This window comes from Venturia canescens, chromosome 1 (genome assembly GCF_019457755.1).
Source record: "Venturia canescens isolate UGA chromosome 1, ASM1945775v1, whole genome shotgun sequence".
NCBI lineage: Eukaryota > Metazoa > Arthropoda > Insecta > Hymenoptera > Ichneumonidae > Venturia > Venturia canescens.
Window position 1 is genome coordinate 18,442,766 of NC_057421.1, and position 17,624 is coordinate 18,460,389.

Genomic DNA, 17,624 nt, shown 5'->3' on the forward strand with positions numbered 1-17,624 from the left:
TCCCTCTTCCCGAGCCCTCCTCACTCTTCTCCTTCTCCCGCTCTTCGTAAAACTTGTAGCCACCGGTTCTCTTGTCTCCCGAGCTTCCAAGACGCAACGATCTCTCTCGACTCGCCTCTCGTGTTTTCCCCTCTCCTTTACCTTCTCTCTTTCTTTGCCCCACTATACGCGCTCACGCGCTATTCTTTCTCCCTCTCTCTGTTTTTCTTTTTATTCTTTCGAACTCTCTCCCCGCATCTCAGCATGCACATCCACTGTGGCAAAGACTGGTGTTGCATTAGGCCTGGGTGGCCAGATTCATACATCCAATATGGCCACTTCAAGTTGACTTTTGACACACAACACCACTCCGCGTGAAAGTCAAACGAAATTTTATTTCAATTGATGATTTTTTCAAAACCTTCACTTTTCCCACAAAACACCGAGCTTTTTAGTCCAACTTTTGAGTTAACGTTGACGGTTCGCTTTCATAATGTGAAAAAAATTAGTGTTACTCGAAAGCTTCCCGCGCACAGCGAGGAGCCTCAATATAAAGTCGCGCGACTGATATTCGTAGTCGATATATCGATACCCGATTGGTCGAAACAAAACGGGCCGTTCGTTAGTAGCAGAAAATGAGAAGTTTGTCAAAATATTTGAGAATTCCATGCCGGGGGGTGGGGGGGAGTTTTTTGTGAAGTGTCAATCCTTTTTTGTCTGCAACTGACCGGCCGCTGTGACACACAACTTACCAACGTTAGCGCCATCCCCGTTGATGCTTCGTACGCGAAAATGAGAATGCGAATTTCCACATGTGATTTTCTAAATAAATTCTAAGCATAGGAAAAACGAGATACTACGTCGCAACATCCGTCGAATATACGTCGAGGTTGGGCTTGAAAAACAATTTTTTTTACATCCGTTAGCGCACTCTCGGACCGATCGTTTCGTACAAAAGCAATTAACAAACGAAGCTATTACAAGAGAAGCGTCACAGCATTCTTTTCGAACTTAAGATATCCTTAACAATCCAACATTTCAACAATGAGAGAAAAAAAATACAACGAAAGAAAAAATCCTACGTACGAATAATGTTCGAGTTTGTGCGCTCTTTTATGAAAGAATGCGCATTCTCATTAGTGTTAGAGCACAGGCGCGTATTGTTGACCAGATGTTGGAAGATCTCGTTTACGACGGCTCGACGCGAAAACGCTCCGCTGTCGACCGACATTTCTCCGTTTCAGAGGCCTGCTATCAACTATCAGAGTGCGAAAAATCCAATCCTTCGGCCATTATGTTACCAACAATTATGATATTTTTATCGCATTACCACAATCAAAATATCAGGGTCATCATTTTATTGATAATAAAGTTTTCAATTACACTAATAATCGCAGTAATAATGCTCACAGATCCACGATAAAAAAAAACAACAACTTTTACCTTCCTTCATTTATAATGACTCAACTTTTTGTTCAGTCCAATAATAATAGTTTTCGAGATCTCACTGTACATGCATAATGGAATGGTTTGTCAATCTCTCGATAAATGTTGATGATAATGAAGATTCAGGCATTCAGACACTGAACCATCTTCGTACTTGTATTATTATGATAATTATCATTATTACAATGTCCGCATACGAAAAGCTTGTTGCTTCAAGATCTAACGAATTTCATATGCAGCGTGTATCACAGCAGCGATAATAAGGAGCTGCTTTTTCTCCTTCCTTGCCTTCCTCCTCCTTTCCTGTTTTAGCGCGCTCGCCACGATCGTCACGCATATGCGTATTTGACTATACAGTCATGTGGTAATTGAGGCCTTGCTGCCTTGCTTTCCTCGGTGCTACCCAAGCGGAGGCTACTCGCCGCACGACCGTATGAAACACTTTCAACACCCATCTTTTTCTCTCCCATTGAATAATCTCTTTGTTTTTACCCTCGATGCTGCTATGCACTCGCTGTAAATATACTAAAAATGTAGGCAATTATCGAATTAGCGAACGACACTCTGCTCCAGCGGTGTTGAACGGACCGGAACTCGTGTCTTTACTCGGTGAATTAATCTTTTTTTTTAATTTTGTACTGAATCATCCTCATGTTGCTGATAACCAGCTACAATCGTCGTATGAGAGATAATTTTATCACAATATCACGTCTTACTTCAGAAACCGAAAGATCGACACACTCCCGCCATTTTTAATGTCTACTGTATTAATTAAACGATTTTTTCTTCGAAGTTTTATGACGTGATTAATTTTCCAGAGCATACTTAAAATCACGAATTCGATAAATTTCGGGAGAGAAATTAAGCCAACTCGAAATTTTGCACTTATTTTAGGTTATACACGTATTTTTCACTTTTAGATTCCTCAACTCAGAACTCCGGGAAGGCTGACTGCGTACAGCCGAAAATTATCTTGCACGAAAACAGATGGCAGAATCTGCTCGATATAGAAACAATGCTTGACCGAGAGATATTGACGATGTTTTATGGGAATGCTCGAATACGAACTCTTTACTCGCTAGAAATTTCCATTATCCTCGAAAACTCGTTGAACATTTCGAAATCATTTTCGAACATTGAATCACCACAATAATCATAATTATGCGAAAAAAATCCTAATAACTCGTCAGAACAAAGAAAGTCGAAGGGATTACGACATCGGCGATTTTTCATGTCGGATGAAATTTATTTGGGATCCGGCTGAGTATGTTGGCCGATTTTATTGTTGGCGTTTCTTTGTTCTTTTTCATTTCACTTTTCTCATCTATCTCACGACGGTATTCACGAATCTGTTGATTTCTAAGAAGCCTTTTTTGCTCTGCTCGGGCTTCTACAAAAAACGTCTGGCATTTCCGATTCTTTCTTTCACATCTTATTTCGAAATGATGAAAGAAAAAATATTCACTGAAAAAAAGAGTCCGATCATCGCTAGCACAAGAATTCTACTGTTTATAGGCCCTACTTCGAAATCAGCCTCTTTTTACATGCGTACACATCGAATGAAAAATATTTTCACCAGAACATCGCATGCCGCTCGTCATATCTAGTCTTTGTTATTTTTAATGTCAAATAACTGTTCTGAGCTAGACACAAAATATATTATCATTTTAACAATATCGACCGGAACTTATTATTTAGAGTGGTCATAATCACTCAGATTGAACACGTTATTCACGATTTTCTATTTGCTTCGAAACACGTGTATTTGTAGCCATACTTAAAAACACATTTCTATAGGAGCAGTCACAGAATGAGCACAACCACTGCGCTGTATTTCGTTAGGACAATAATTATATTCAAGTGTTTAGCTACGAAAAATGACGTTCGAATAAAATCCTCTATAAATACATTTCAGTAACGATTCCGAGAGCCTGTATAATAAAACGATGCTAAAATCTCCGTATTAGATGATGGGCCATATGAAAAAAAATGCTGACCGACAATGCTTTGACCTTGCTACGGAGGCTACGGAGCATTGTGATGAATTTCACTAAATAAAAATACACTCACACACGCACGTCGCTCGCGATCGTAAAGGCAAAACAATTTTTCCAAATAAATAAATCCCCGGGAGAAGCAGTGGGGAGGTATATATAGGAACATCGCGAGACTGCTTATAATGACAGTTAAACGAGAACGTTGGACCGTGTCACGAGGCGTGCATGCGGGTCTCATCTCTCGTAGCCCTAGCACGCCGTTACAAACGCGATGCCGGATGCGAATTCCGACCAAACTTTCTTCTCGTGGCGCACGGAACTCTCTGTCTGGACGTTTTTCTCTCTCACTTTCCATATGGCGAAGATACGGTCATCGTATCGCGTAATTGTCGATAAAATTCATCGACGTACAATTATATCTCTGATTCATTCTACGGTGCGATGGAACACGTGTCATACGCGTATTACCAATGCTACTAATATACTTGCTTAGGTATCTCTACAATTTATCGTCGAGACATGATAATCACTTTTGTATCCAGGAATTATGACGCGCTCGAATCTCATTGCAAATCACAAGTTTTTTCCCTCTACGGTTCGCGTGTCGCCGGAAGAGGGCGCTAGGAGCTTTGTTTTTCAGGATTCCTGCATTCTTCAAGGGTGGCACGAATATCTGCAGATGGCGCTCAGAGACGATCAGAGCCCACGAAAACGAGAAGGACCTCATTATCAGACTTTTAGTCAGTCTTGAAACAATGGAAATCGGGAAAAGCCGGTAAAGGGTTCTTTGAAACTCCATGTTGAATAATAATTTGTTCCAATCATAATAATATATTGGTGAAGAAGAATAATAAAATACACCTCAACATGAATAATGAAAACAGTTCTCGTAAATAAACCAAAAAGTTTGCACGCTCGGCCGACATGGGAGAGAAAATCTCCGTTTTTGTCTATGAATAAGTGAATAATAAATTAATACGTAATGTAGATGAGTCATTAAATTTTCGCTATCGAAATTACAGTGGTATACTTCCGCAGTTATTTGGCAGTTTTCTAACAAGTTTTTTTCACCATCCTATTTGCCGAACTGTCCACCCCGAAAAATGTTCCGAACGTATACGGACGCAGTTCCGGACAAACATAAAATATGTTTCTTTCGTTCGATCTTTATTGTTTTATTTATCGTGAGTGTGTCATTGGTACCTCTATATTGACGACTCCTCAAAACCGAAATTCAGTTCCGTCAAATATTTCGAAAAATCAGCTTTCATCGTGACATTTCAGGGCACAGTGTATTCAGAACAAAAAGGAAAGGCGATAAAAAATTGCAGTTTTCAGTCGTGAACTTCATGGGAAAAAATACTATTTTCTTTTGGGTTAACGACAAAATTTCATGAAGATAACAGAAAAGTGTTTTTATAAAAAAAATAGTGGAATAAATTTTCTTGCAAACAAATTTATTTTCTGTGAATAGGAATTCACGGAAAATATTACAAATTGAACGAACAACAATTCATCAAAAAAAAATAATATATCACAAACATACTCATAAAATTCGAATGAATCAGTGGTGCGATACAGTAAAAAACAGTAATCAATGTTTTTGGATTTTCTTTATTCCTTTATTATTAAGAACAACAAATATCCTGTGATAAGAATCATAATACGAACACTAGGGGTAATAATAATATTATTAGTAATAATGACGATGACGGATGATAATAATAATAATATTCGAAGTATGTGGTTAACAGCTGGTATGGAGTGGACAAGATGGCACGAGTGCAATACCTTGGCGCGATAGCTCGCCATCTCTGCTTTCGTAACTTCGATATACTGTATACAGGTATGCGGTTGTACAGCGAGGGAGCAATAATGGCATAAACTAAGGTCGTTTCGTTTGAGGCGTCATGGAAGAGCTTTCTCTTTCCTTCTCTCTTGCTTGCAATTATACGAATTATATTACGCGCAATGTCAATCGCAATTTGTATTGCAAAGTCGTCGTTGGGATCACGTCGTCGTCGCGGCTCTGTCGATCGCGGAATCATGGAACGACGACCTTTAGAATTATTTTTCTGTTTTCGCATCTGTCTCGCTCGCTCTCATTGCGGGAATGTCGGGAGTCACGAATAAGGGAGCCCGCGACGCGCGGCGACGAAACGTTGTTGCGATGCAAACCATGTGCGTTTTCTCAATTGTATTTGTGTCTATTTATAAATATCCTACATGCACGTCGATTTGCATACGCTTTTATACGAATTTTTAATATTTTGTCAACGGATGTTGGGAATAAACTTTCCAAGGGTTTCCTTGCGTTTTTTAATATTCTGATCACTTTAAAGCTCATTTTAATTGACGATTTATTGTAAAGGTTACTCGTTTGACTTTTATTTCGATCGCTAGAAATATATGAATTATTTATTAATATTCCTGATCCGATTTATGAACACAATTAATATCTTCGGTCGTGCGCGAGCGTAAAAATAAAATGTGTTTTGACCCCTGCGATCCCGACGGTAAATTTTGGTACTAACTATTGAGTCGTCAACTCAGCCGTTACGCTCGACTAATAAAATAAAGCGATATAATCTGGCGTTGAACTGTTAGAACTTGCTCACTCATATCCTGTTTGAATAATCGAAATCGCATAAACAGAACAAAATTTACAAGGTTACGTGGCGTGTATTTGTTATAGTTCTGTTTCAGAAGAAACATTTTACACGATATTATTTTACACCTCGAGCGTTAGCGAATACCGTAGAAATTTAACGAGAGCTCATAACGAACGAAAGTTGCAAAAGTTGGGTGCAAATAAGCCGTTCGAATATTTATCTTGTATTCGTTGACGCTGTGTGTATGCGTGTCCACGTAATCGGTATGCATATAGTATTGCAGAAGGATCAATTATAGATGGACCGAGAACGTGTGTCGGAACACGCGGCCAGCAGAGTAAGTCGAGATCACGAGAGTCACGAGTACAGTTCAAACACCGTTCTACAAGAAAAAATTAGAAAGAAACAAAAATATCCTTCAGCCGTTGCGAAGTGACAACTACAGAAATGCATAGAAACTATTTATTCTCTTATAAACACACGTTTGTTATTGGTAAATCGCTTTCACACCGCTGAACTCTGTGTCGACGTATAACTTTTGTAAAAATAAGATCGACGGATGAAACTGTTAATAAAATTCAGAACTGAAAATACTTTGTCGCTCATTTACGATTTTCCACTTCGTCTTTGACAGGGTGGAAAATACTTGTTTTTTTTTTTTTTTTTTTTTTTTACTTGTTTCAAACAAATTCTAAGGCCAGTTTCGGAATCACTGGTTAATACCTCTTCTGTTCACAGTCATTTCATTTCACTTTCTACGAAAAATATTCCGGCCTAGCTCGGACGACACGTACCAAATAACCTCTTTCAAGGGTGATTTCTTATTTGATCAATAACTATGGGACGCATTATATTTTTCTTATAAACACGATACGATTGCAATACCAAAATTTTTATTTGAGGTTAGTCACGCGAATTCGATATTCGGGCACTTGGTAGTACGTTGACAACTTTTCATACATGTGTTGTGCACTGGATAACTTTTTATTGACGTTTCATTAGGGAATGTGATCGTATGAAGAACATTTTATTGACGAGATTATTGCCCACTTTGGTGAGGTGTGAATCGAATGCGCCAAGGTATCCTGTCTTTTTTAATTTTAAGTATAAATAATCCTGGCTCCCAGAATTTGCTTTATGTAATATTCGATGGCGTGCGACTACAAAATTGTATATCCGTTACGCGTCATTTATTCTTGCAGCAAAAATCTCTGAGGGCTTCCATTCTACGACCGTTGCCGTTAATAAGTCACTTCAAGGTCGCCACGCCAATTTACACTGTTTATCGATAACACACAAATGCCATTGGCAACTATTCATCATTCGTATATATTAGGGTTTCCTCTTACTTACTCGAAAGCGAGTATAAAAAGTGGGGAAAAATGCGTTAATGTTTTTTTGTACTGAACGTTTTTTTATAGTGTCACAAATCAAGTTGCTAAACTCTCGATCAGTCCTTTTTTTGACCATATGATTTATCATCGAATCAGCAGCCGTCCAACGATGATTCGTGTTCAGCATGATCGCAACAACAAATTGGTTTCTGCTAATATGGAAACCGAAGGCTCGAGAATACAAACCCACGAATTGGGACACTACGTAAACCATATTGTTGAAAAATCTCTCTTAGATTGCTCTGCAATAATCGATGATCGATCAGAATGACCCACGCCGGAGGTGCATAACAATAATTTTTAATTTCACGATTTAAGGTTAGAATCACTATAATAAGCACAAAAAATATCAACAATTGCATTACAGACTCGAATCCCAATGGACTGTTTCTTAATTATTGTGATATATTCACCCATTCACAATGACCTAATAATGCTCTGCAAACATCGAGCCGTTATGGAAATATAAGCAATTAGGATTCAATGACCAATAATAATACAGAGGCAAACGCAATATTGTCGCTCACTGTATCGAAAATATTGTGAACCTGTCTTAAAATTAAAACAAACGCGCGGTACTGAATTGCGTATAGAAAATACTTGGATGCTTATTTTATTTCAAGTAACTGTCAAAATGGAATTCGAACAAATGATGTTAAAAAGCAGAAAAAAAAACAAAGATGTGTCTTAAATGACCGGCATTTTGGCGGTCGTTTCGATCAGATGTGACGCCTTTCCGTAGCGGTTATGCGGTCAATCTGCAAAACCGCGCCTGAAACTCAGACTTCGTGAAGAATCAGAAGCTTCTTTGTTTGACCGTAATTTGAATGGTGTCGCGACCGGACGACCCCCAAACTCCCGCGCAAAACATCGATAAGAAGAAATCCAACCAAATGATATTCCCTGAACAGTCTCCTCCGACTGACACTGACTCTTCGAAGTACAGCAGTTCCACGATATATGATTATCTCATGTATTCCGGTAAAAAAATTTCAAAAACAAGAAAAATCATGACTCAAAAATGCAAATATCGGTCATTTTAGTTAAACACCACACCCGCGTTGCGTTCAGCGTTTTTAGTCTTCTTGTTTACTCAGTCATACTTTTCACTCGAGTGTGGCTAGTATAAAATAGACATGTGTTCGTCGAACGTGAAGATTTATTTCGGTGTCTTTTGAAAAAGAGAAGTGAACGGAATATGCTTAGTTTTGAAAAAAAAGTTGAAAGTATTTTTTCCGCTGGTGATCAATGATGGGCTCGTAATAATAGATCTTTTTCTGCTTTTCGAAATTTTGTTTGTTGTTCCGTTACGTTTCTCAGTTTACCCCATTCAACGCGCCCGCACGTGTGTGTTAAATGGTGTTTCATGCTTAAGAATTACATATTTCCTTATTTTTATGAACACGAAAACTCAAAAATTTGAATTTTTGCCCGTTTTCATGTTTTTATGCAATATTGGCAGAATATATTCCGAAATTCGTTTTGGCCAACTAAACTTTAGGGGAAACTGCCATTCTTGCAATATTTTTTTACTTTTTGTGCTATTTATTTTCTAAACTATTTTTTGTGACAGACCCGGCTACCAAATGTATTTGCTCATAATTTTCACTGCCTCTTCCCCTGCATAATATGCATATATGCCGGTCATAAAATTACGAACGGACCCATATATGATCACACATCACCCACCTACACGTATATACGTGTGCATGCCACGGTGCGTTGGGAAGAAAAAATATCCGGTCTGCTCTCAGTCTGTCACGTCTGTCACTTCATAACATAACCTTACATAAGGTTCAGGTTATGTCCACGAGATTTTTTAGGTTAAGGATTAACTAATAATATTTTACTGTATCAGAGCGAATAACAGTGAATAAAAAAGTAGTGGAATTAAAAAAATAGAAATTAGAATCGAGGGAATCGAATAGTCAAAACATTTGCGACATGGAAAAATTTAGTGACAGCTGGAGAACACTCGTCATTGCGGATGAGAAATATTCTATTCGTTGTTTGGAACGAGATAGATCTTTCAAAATATTTCTCACGAACCTTCATGACATTTGGATTGAGTATCTGGATGAAAATAATATTATACAAAAGTGCAAGGTTATTATAAAACTGATATTGTGAGAAGTCAACTTTTTCATTCTACAAGGAATAAAACTTTACTGTTTATTTTGTATGCATACTGTTTGGAAAAGTGAATTATCATTAAATATATCCATTGGCATTTAGCATGTAATAATTATTTTAAAAATCCATTACAAACTTCTACATGACTGAAAAATTGGATTCGACACTTATGACATTCAGAACTTCAAGTAACAATGATTTTCAATACAGACATTGAACCCGAGTTTGAGCATAGAGGATATGGATATTGTTCGCTACATCGGACAGCTCCTCATGGATATAGAAAAACGTGCTGTAAAAAAATCTGTTGAACACATCGAATTTGCTGAAAATTTAGATGGTGGTATTTTTAAATTCTCTATTGACTTTGAGAAAGGAAGTTCTCAGCAACTTTGGGAGGAAGTAACAATGCCGCTTTGTCTTTTGGCTGGTGAACTGCAGAGGAGACAAACAATACTATTGGATCTAGTCAGGAAAAAGGATGAAGAGATTACGGAGTACAAACTCAATGGAGCTAAATTAACAAGAAGTATTTTTGAAGCATGAAATTCTATTGATGTTTAATTCCCATTATTAGAGATAAACTTTTTGATATTGAATTGAAATTCTTTCCTATTGGAATATTCAAGTTTGTTAAACACACAAATTGGATTATCAATATTTAAAAATGCGTTCAATTTTGGTCAGTGTAAATCAAAACTCATGTTTATAAATTATCATCAAGGGCAAAAAGTGGTGTGTAAATATTCTACCCTGTTGACTGTCCATCCAATTACGTCAAGAAACAAAAGATTTATTTCTATGACAAGAATCTACTCAAGTATACCAAATTTCTTTTTTTTGTGATAGTAACTCATCTAGTAGGGCAGTCTTTTTTTTAAGCTTAAAACAATGAAAATAATTTTTTACCCACAGAGTATATAACAACAGAAAAGTTTGATCAAGCGGTATTTCAAAGAAATGCACCAAAGCTCGATATCAAACACATATTTGAATCGTTCGAAAACGTTATGGCGATGCAAGCTGAAGTGAAAGATTCCATCAAACTCAAACCAGTGTGGTAAGAATAACATTTTTGTATTGTGGTATGATCTTTTGGAAATTTTGTGTATTTCAAATCCGTCAAATTTGCCTCTTTTGGAAGCGTTGAGTACAATGGAGAGTTCGAACGTATACAAAGTAATTTTATTTTTCTAGTTATATGCAACAGAAGTTGCAATTCAAATACACATTTTGTGCAAAGTTTGATCAATGCATTAATTAAAATTGGAAATGATTCTCAAAAGCTCATTTACAATATGAAGTTCACTGATTTTCTCCATTACAGTCTGACACAAGAAAACAATGACGTGGCCTTGATAAAGAATGAAGTTCTGGAGGATTCCGAATCAACAGAACAGCGTGAAAATTCTTCAACAATCTTGGAAAATATCGAAGATACGTCAAACGTTAAAATAAAAAAGATTAAAAAACCAATGGATGACGATTATGGGGAAAATGAAGCGATGACGCGAAAAAAGTCTCGTAGTGCTCCTACCGAATCGTTCAAAAAGACGAAAAATACTATTCATGATTTTATAAAATGAGAATTCAGAATTTTCAACAGTTTTTTTAATGTCAAATCATTTTGGTACCGACAAATGTTGTAGGTAAAAAGTGTGCATTTTATTTATTACTGATTCCAAACATCGAAGTTTTACAATTGCTAACTTAAAAACTAATAACAACTATATGAGTACAGTACTAATTAGAACTTCTGTATTTTTCGTTTTATTTTCTCTGTTATAATATAGTTTTCGAAAGTTAGTGAGCTCTCGCGTACTCGTGGAAAATTTTGATACTGAGCAAATCAGTGTATAAATAACTATTTAGTGAACGAGTATCGAAAAGGGAAATTCGTTTCAACTATTCCTTTTCTTCATTTTCTTGGCAGTTTTTTTAATGAACTGCGAAACCGTGAGCTTTCAGTTTTTCGTTGAACAGTACGATTCGAAAGCGTCTTTTCAAGTCACTCGCAACTTTGTTTCCAGTGGAAACAAAGTAGAGAAATAAAAATAAAAAAATTATTTAATTTCAGAGAATATTACTCAGGAGAGAAGCCGATTTGATCATGTCAACAAAAAGTCTATATTGATTCTAACCAAAGAGCATGGCAATAAAGGAGTATTTTAATTATTTTATTTCAATCAATATTGGACATTGTTTGTCACAATTGAAAGGAATTATAATACATCAAATTATTCCAGCTAATTAGTTTCTAAGAACACTAATTTTTACTTGGATTGTGATTTGTTTAAATAAACATTTATTTCAATGAAAAAATCGATATTTTTCTATCTCTGTGATTTCAATCCAATTGTAAACGACGTTGAAATTGTCATGAACCATTGTCTATACATATATATTCATTCACATAGTCATTGCGAAATTTGTCATTTTACCCTTTGCGATTGAAACGAATTTCAGTAATTTCATTAGAACGTGCATGACAATTTAGTTTATTTTCTTTCAGAAGAATAATAAAAATAAAATAATAAATAAAACATCATTTATAGCTACAAACTTAATCAGAAGACCAGCTTCTATTTAAATTTTTGTCTACATGGGAACGAACGTACCTGCGTTTATTCACAAAAGCAAAAACCTACTTCCTATCTGAAACAATATTATTACCATTTTTCTCAACTTATTTCGATGCAAAACATTTCGCTTAATGTTTTTTTAAGTAAATACGTTTCGATGATTTTTGTGTGGTGAAAAAAGTGCTTGTTGACGCATATCAATGATAATATTAATGACAGTAACAACAAGACGGGGGCTAAAATAATGAAAATTTTTCACTCGTAGCCCCTGGATGATGATTCCAATAAGCATAATGAGGTGTTTTCTTTCTTCTTCGTTTTTTTTTTCAATTTTTTTCCTCTATCTTACAAACTCGCTTGCTTACAGTTATAAACATACAAAAAGCGACAATGATATACACATTCTCGCGGATAGTACAAAGCCGAAAAAGTGGTCAAGAGCTTCGATAAAATGTAGATCAAGCTCCCTCTCCTCATCCCATTATAGTTTTAAAATACATCGGGGTTTTGTTTTTTGAATAATTATATCGAAAAATTACAGCCGCGAAACCAATTCCTGCGATGCAAATGTTCGTTTTAACGCATTTTTATAAATTGCATTTTGAAGATTTTTCATTTTTTTAAAAAATTCAATTTACGATTCGCGACGTGTCGCCACCTATAATACATCTATACAAAGCTGCTTAATTTCATTTAACTTTTTACCTTCTTCATTCCCATCTACCCTTTCACCATTTTTTCATGAATTATTTTTCCCCCACTTATTTTCGTGCACGCTTTTCTTTTTATGTTGTTCAATTCTTTATATATTCGTATATAGGCACAATTAAGGCTTTTATTTATGTATTTTTTTTTTGTTTTTGCCAGCATAAACGAAGATCACGATTAATGACTTAGCGTGTGTGTGTATGAGTGTGTACGTGTTATTTTTTTCACTTTTTTTCAATTCGGGAGATGAACGATTCTACTTTATATTTGATATTTTATGAGCTATAATGTAAATTTGTGCGTAATTTTTGCACCGTTACTAAATTCATCATTTTTTTTTCGTACGTCGATTAGTATTATAATTTTTTCTAATACTTTTTTGCCTGCTTCCTTTTGTGCTGACAATTAATCTGCAGAGCTCGCTGCGTTATTTCGTTTTTAGTCGCGTTAGCTTGTATATTTTGTCTTTTGGCCGCAATTATAGCGGCTGGTCACAAATGTTATAATTCAACGAAATTTTCTCCGCTCTTTACCGTACTTTTCGTTTGGTTTTAAGCTTGTAATATAATCGAAATGAAATCCAGTACTTCTGCGCCGAATTTCGATCAGCACGAAACGAGGCTCAAGGAAAGGGTTCCGTTTCCGTTATCGATGAATAAGATTGGGATGTGAGCCGTTAATTTTCGTTCGTATTACCTTTTCGAAATTGAATTTCCTACCAATAATTCAATGACAGATTTTATGTTGTTCAAAGTTTCAAATTCATTTACCTCTGCTTTACGAAACGCTAATATTTCATAGACCGTTACAAAAGCATGATTTAAGAGCGAGACATTCTTTCTAATTGGTCAAAGTCAAAATGAAAAACGTTTTTATTGGTGCGCGCGAAGAACGTATAAAAATCAACGACTCATTGCATCCACAAGTTAACCTCTTAATTGACGCGAAAACAGCGAGCAACTTACCAGTTACGCGCGCAATAACTATAATTAGGCAACTTCATAGTCATAACGTTAACAGTTTCGGGATTAGAAACGGTGAATAAAAGAATTCAAGAGGAGACTCGTGAGGAAAAGGGCAAATTGGGAGAACCAACCGAATAGTGAAAATGGAATGGATATAAAATGTTGATGGTCCTCGATTGAAGATGTCGCACGGCTGAATATTTATATATGTATACATTAATTGCTATTCCGCGATTTCATAATTAGTATTCAGACGTTAAATCACAATGCGCTTGATGAAAGTCTTATAAGTTCAGATACGTCGAGTAGCAAAAGATCCAATACTTTGTTTTTCTTTCAATACCCGTGTGTGGCACGCTAAATTTTCTCAATTTTTAGGTTAGGCCTATTATTTCGTGCAAGAAATATAGTTGGTTATGCGATTCTTTTGTTTGTGACAATTTTAATAATCGATCCAATTAATGATTCATTATAAATAAATGTTTTATCCTACAACGCGGGCTCCGTTTTAATCTCGTGATTTTTATGTGCGGTGTTCATTTCTGGCCTATCCGTGCCACAGTGTCTTATCGCTCGAGTTTCCAGTTATACATGACATTTGACTATGGATATAAAATTACGCCAGTGTGTGTGTGTGTGTGTGTGTGTGTTGCGAAGCTTGCAAAAAAATGTTTTCGTGATTGTTTCGTTAAGAGTATGGATCAGTCGACTAACCTCACTTGGAATTTTCGAAATCGAAATTCTTTGACACAGTTTGATCGATTAAAAAAAGGCTCTGTCAGCCTACGCAGAACGATGGCAAAAATCGACTGACAGAGCCTTTTTATAATCGGTCAAACATTGTCAAAGGATTTCGATTTCGAAATTTGCAACTATCTCTCTCGCACTCGCATGGTTGCGATATACCGACTGATCCATCCTCTTAATTTCGATAACCGGAGAACTCGGCAAAGGGTTGCGTTTTTAATAACATCGACACCAAAAACTACTGGAAAATCGCGAATACGTTTTTCGCGTCACTCATTTTTTTATTCTCATTTACTTGTCTTCCGCTCTCGCCGCGTACGAAACGCCATCTATCGTCAAATCTCCGCTGCGACTTCTCCGTTGTACCTTTTATTTACATGTTTATTTTCGATTTCTGTTTCACCATTCCTTCTCTTTGTTTCTCTACTCACTCGTTAAAAACGGCTGTTCATAAACAGCGAAGAAAATAATTCCGCTCCATTTTCTGCGAAGGTTGAATCGCAAAATGCGCTTGAGAAAGAAGACTAACACGAACATCTCCATGCGTCACCCTGTTGCGAAGGTGATCGAGCCTTTATCACGCTGTCAGCGCCCTCCCGCTCCGATGCTTCGAACAGACTTGCCTTTTAAGGAGAAAAAAGCCTCAAATGTGGATAAATAACTCACCTATGCGCAGAATATTCATGTGCTTTGACCAGAACTTTGAAATAAATTTATCGGGCTTTCTATACGCTGAATATTTTCAAAAATGTAAGTTCGTAAACTACTGAGAAAAACCCGACGAAAGTTGAGAGGTTATAAATTTTTTGGACTTGTATACACGGAAAATAACTCAAAAAATATTTCAATCATACCCGTCGGTCCCGCTGCTCTCTTATCCTTCTTGCTAGCGTAAGAAAAGCTTCTTCAATATTTATGTTGTCTTTGCACGAGACCTCGAAGAACGGCATGTCAAAATTTTCCGCTATTTTTTCGCCCCGCTCGGCCTCGACCGCACGATGAGCCACAGCGTCGCATTTATTGGCTGCCAAAACTTTAACAACGTCTAACGAGGCATTCTACAACGAGGAGAAACCATGTTTTTTGTCAGTTCGACATGGCTTCGGTGTTGTTTTTTACATTTTATTTTGAAAAACTGTCAAAGGATTCAAACATTACTTCTCTGATGTTTCTCAGCCAGTATGACAAATGATTGAAACTCTCGAGGCTCGTGACATCGTACATTAGTAAAATTCCCATTGCCCCTCTATAGTACGCTGTTGTGAGAGTACGAAACCTTTCCTGACCAGCTGTGTCCCTGGAATCATTGTGTATTCGTACGAATTGAACAAAAAATCAACGAATTTTGTATTTTGGTATCGCAATCCGAGGATCAATATTTTCGTCAGTTTCAACGAAAATAATTGAGCAGCTCGTATATGTTTGCGATTCATTGCAACGAGTTATCTCCCACCCAAATCGATTCACAGAAGAGACGCATATACGTAGGTTCGAACAGACACAACAAAGAAGCTCTACATATAACAAAGGTGAGTGAAAAAAGTGATGGTTCGTAGAGCAAAGACTCACCAAATTTGTAGTTTTATCGGTGTGCCATCGAGATTGATGATTTTTTGCTTGAAATCAATTCCTGAACGGGGACGAGTTCGTGGCAGAGTTTTTAATTGAAAATACATTTATAATGAGCGTTGCTCCGGTGACAAGTGACTTATGTAAAACATACGTCCTTTCGGGACAATATAAAGCATTTGACGATTCTCCTGACATATTCGCAAACCGATGAATAATCCATCGAAATTATAATTTCTTATGTTTTTATTGAACCAAAAACATTCCCGGTTCGTACATCATTTTCGAAAGTGGATTATTCAAAGTATTTTTGTTTTTGTTTCAATGCACACTCACCTATCGTCGATATGTAAGTGTCGTAATAACGCTCGTCACAGTAACGGTGCACTATGCAAGTTTTACCAACGTTCGAGTCACCGAGTACGAGCACCTTGTACGTTGCTGCAAAGTCGAGCGCCATGTTTCGGCTCTATGGTTGCTTTTGAACTGTTGTTAGGTCGTCGTCGGTGTCGTCGGCCGGGGATGTCTTTCCTTAGGACACTCTCCGTCTTTGTCTACTTTTTACTCCCTCTTTCCCTCTCCCTCTCGCTCGCTCGCTCTTTCTCCTTCCTTTTTCACCCCCGAGGGGTCGAGGGTGGAGGATCGATTCGAAGCCTGCGCTCTCCAACCTCCTCCAGAGCTCTCCCTTTCTCTCTTTACTGTCATTCTCTCTGTGTACAGCTTATCCAGGTCCATTCGCTATAGATGATATATGGATGTTCCCGCATACGAGAGCTGATCTCTGGAGAATAAACACTCGCGCCAGCTCAAGATCTCTTCGAATACTTTTCCCTCTCCTTTACATCCGTCCTAGTGCATTTTCCTCCGACTCTGCTACCCAAGAATCATTTTCTTTAAGGCGGACATTTTTTTACGAATTTCGTACGACCGACTCGACATTATTTTACTTTCATTGTAATCTTATTTCACATTTTATATTTGCGTATTCGAATTTGAAAAATTTCATTGTTTTTTTTCTGTATTCATGAATAAAATGACAACCTGAATTTCCTCGAACCGATGTCCATTGGAATATCCCAACGTTTCGCTTTTGCTGTTTGAAACCTTTATAGTTTCGTTATTGAATTTCAATAACAGGATTTTTCATTGATCCATTGTTGCGAATGACAAGCTTTTTTGCTTCGTTCTCAACGATGAAGGAGTCTCAAACGGTTTCGATCAATTCGAACAAATTAATGAACCAACAGTTTTTATTGCAATCGACAAACGCAGATTTTCGGTTGCGAATAAAAATTTGTTTTCTACACGAACAAGCAGAACGTCGTCGAAAAACGCGTGCCACTAAAAGTCCTCAAGGGTCAGTTACGTTAGTCTCGGAAATTCGTGCACATACTTTCGACACGCGAGTCTCTCTCCTGCAGTGGATTAGGGTTATAGCGACAGGTCGAGAAAAATAACTGCCCTACCCGAACGTATTTGTGGTTGAAGACCG

The 17,624-nt window shown here is 37.0% G+C and overlaps 2 protein-coding genes across 6 annotated transcripts; one reads left to right on the plus strand and one right to left on the minus strand.

The window, feature by feature from the left end:
- Positions 1 to 8,358: 8,358 nt before the first annotated feature.
- Positions 8,359 to 11,885, plus strand: LOC122409980 (non-homologous end-joining factor 1). 5 transcript variants are annotated; one of them, XR_006260824.1, is made up of 6 exons: positions 8,380 to 9,534; positions 9,772 to 10,090; positions 10,286 to 10,381; positions 10,477 to 10,621; positions 10,889 to 11,210; positions 11,639 to 11,885. XR_006260824.1 is itself a non-coding variant. In XM_043417949.1 (5 exons), exons 2-5 carry the CDS (start codon positions 9,802 to 9,804, stop codon positions 11,145 to 11,147), a joined length of 789 nt encoding a protein of 262 aa, XP_043273884.1. In that variant the 5' UTR covers positions 8,379 to 9,222; positions 9,772 to 9,801; the 3' UTR covers positions 11,148 to 11,311. The 5 variants fall into 5 exon arrangements, 3 of the variants coding, with proteins under 3 accessions (XP_043273884.1, XP_043273864.1, XP_043273876.1); XM_043417949.1 differs by lacking the exon at positions 11,639 to 11,885 and having other exon boundaries at positions 8,379 to 9,222; positions 10,889 to 11,311; XM_043417929.1 differs by lacking the exon at positions 11,639 to 11,885 and having other exon boundaries at positions 8,381 to 9,534; positions 10,889 to 11,311.
- RabX4 (RAS oncogene family member RabX4) lies at positions 11,205 to 16,686 on the minus strand. The gene is made up of 5 exons (XM_043417965.1): positions 16,469 to 16,686; positions 16,133 to 16,193; positions 15,722 to 15,860; positions 15,418 to 15,621; positions 11,205 to 15,186 (listed from the first exon to the last, which is right to left on the minus strand). Exons 1-5 carry the CDS (start codon positions 16,590 to 16,592, stop codon positions 15,088 to 15,090), a joined length of 627 nt encoding a protein of 208 aa, XP_043273900.1. The 5' UTR covers positions 16,593 to 16,686; the 3' UTR covers positions 11,205 to 15,087.
- Positions 16,687 to 17,624: the final 938 nt, after the last annotated feature.

Bases quoted from the DNA above. Each gene is read 5' to 3' on its own strand.
- LOC122409980 (XM_043417929.1), top strand. From the start codon at position 9,373: ATGGAAAAATTTAGTGACAGCTGGAGAACACTCGTCATTGCGGATGAG. The intron at 9,535-9,771 runs GTTATTATAAAA...TTTTCAATACAG, and splicing joins ATATTATACAAAAGTGCAAG to ACATTGAACCCGAGTTTGAG. The intron at 10,091-10,285 runs GTATTTTTGAAG...ATTATCATCAAG, and splicing joins TGGAGCTAAATTAACAAGAA to GGCAAAAAGTGGTGTGTAAA.
- RabX4 (XM_043417965.1), bottom strand. From the start codon at position 16,592: ATGGCGCTCGACTTTGCAGCAACGTACAAGGTGCTCGTACTCGGTGAC. The intron at 16,194-16,468 runs GTGAGTGTGCAT...GTCCCCGTTCAG, and splicing joins CACTTACATATCGACGATAG to GAATTGATTTCAAGCAAAAA. The intron at 15,861-16,132 runs GTGAGTCTTTGC...CAATGATTCCAG, and splicing joins CCGATAAAACTACAAATTTG to GGACACAGCTGGTCAGGAAA.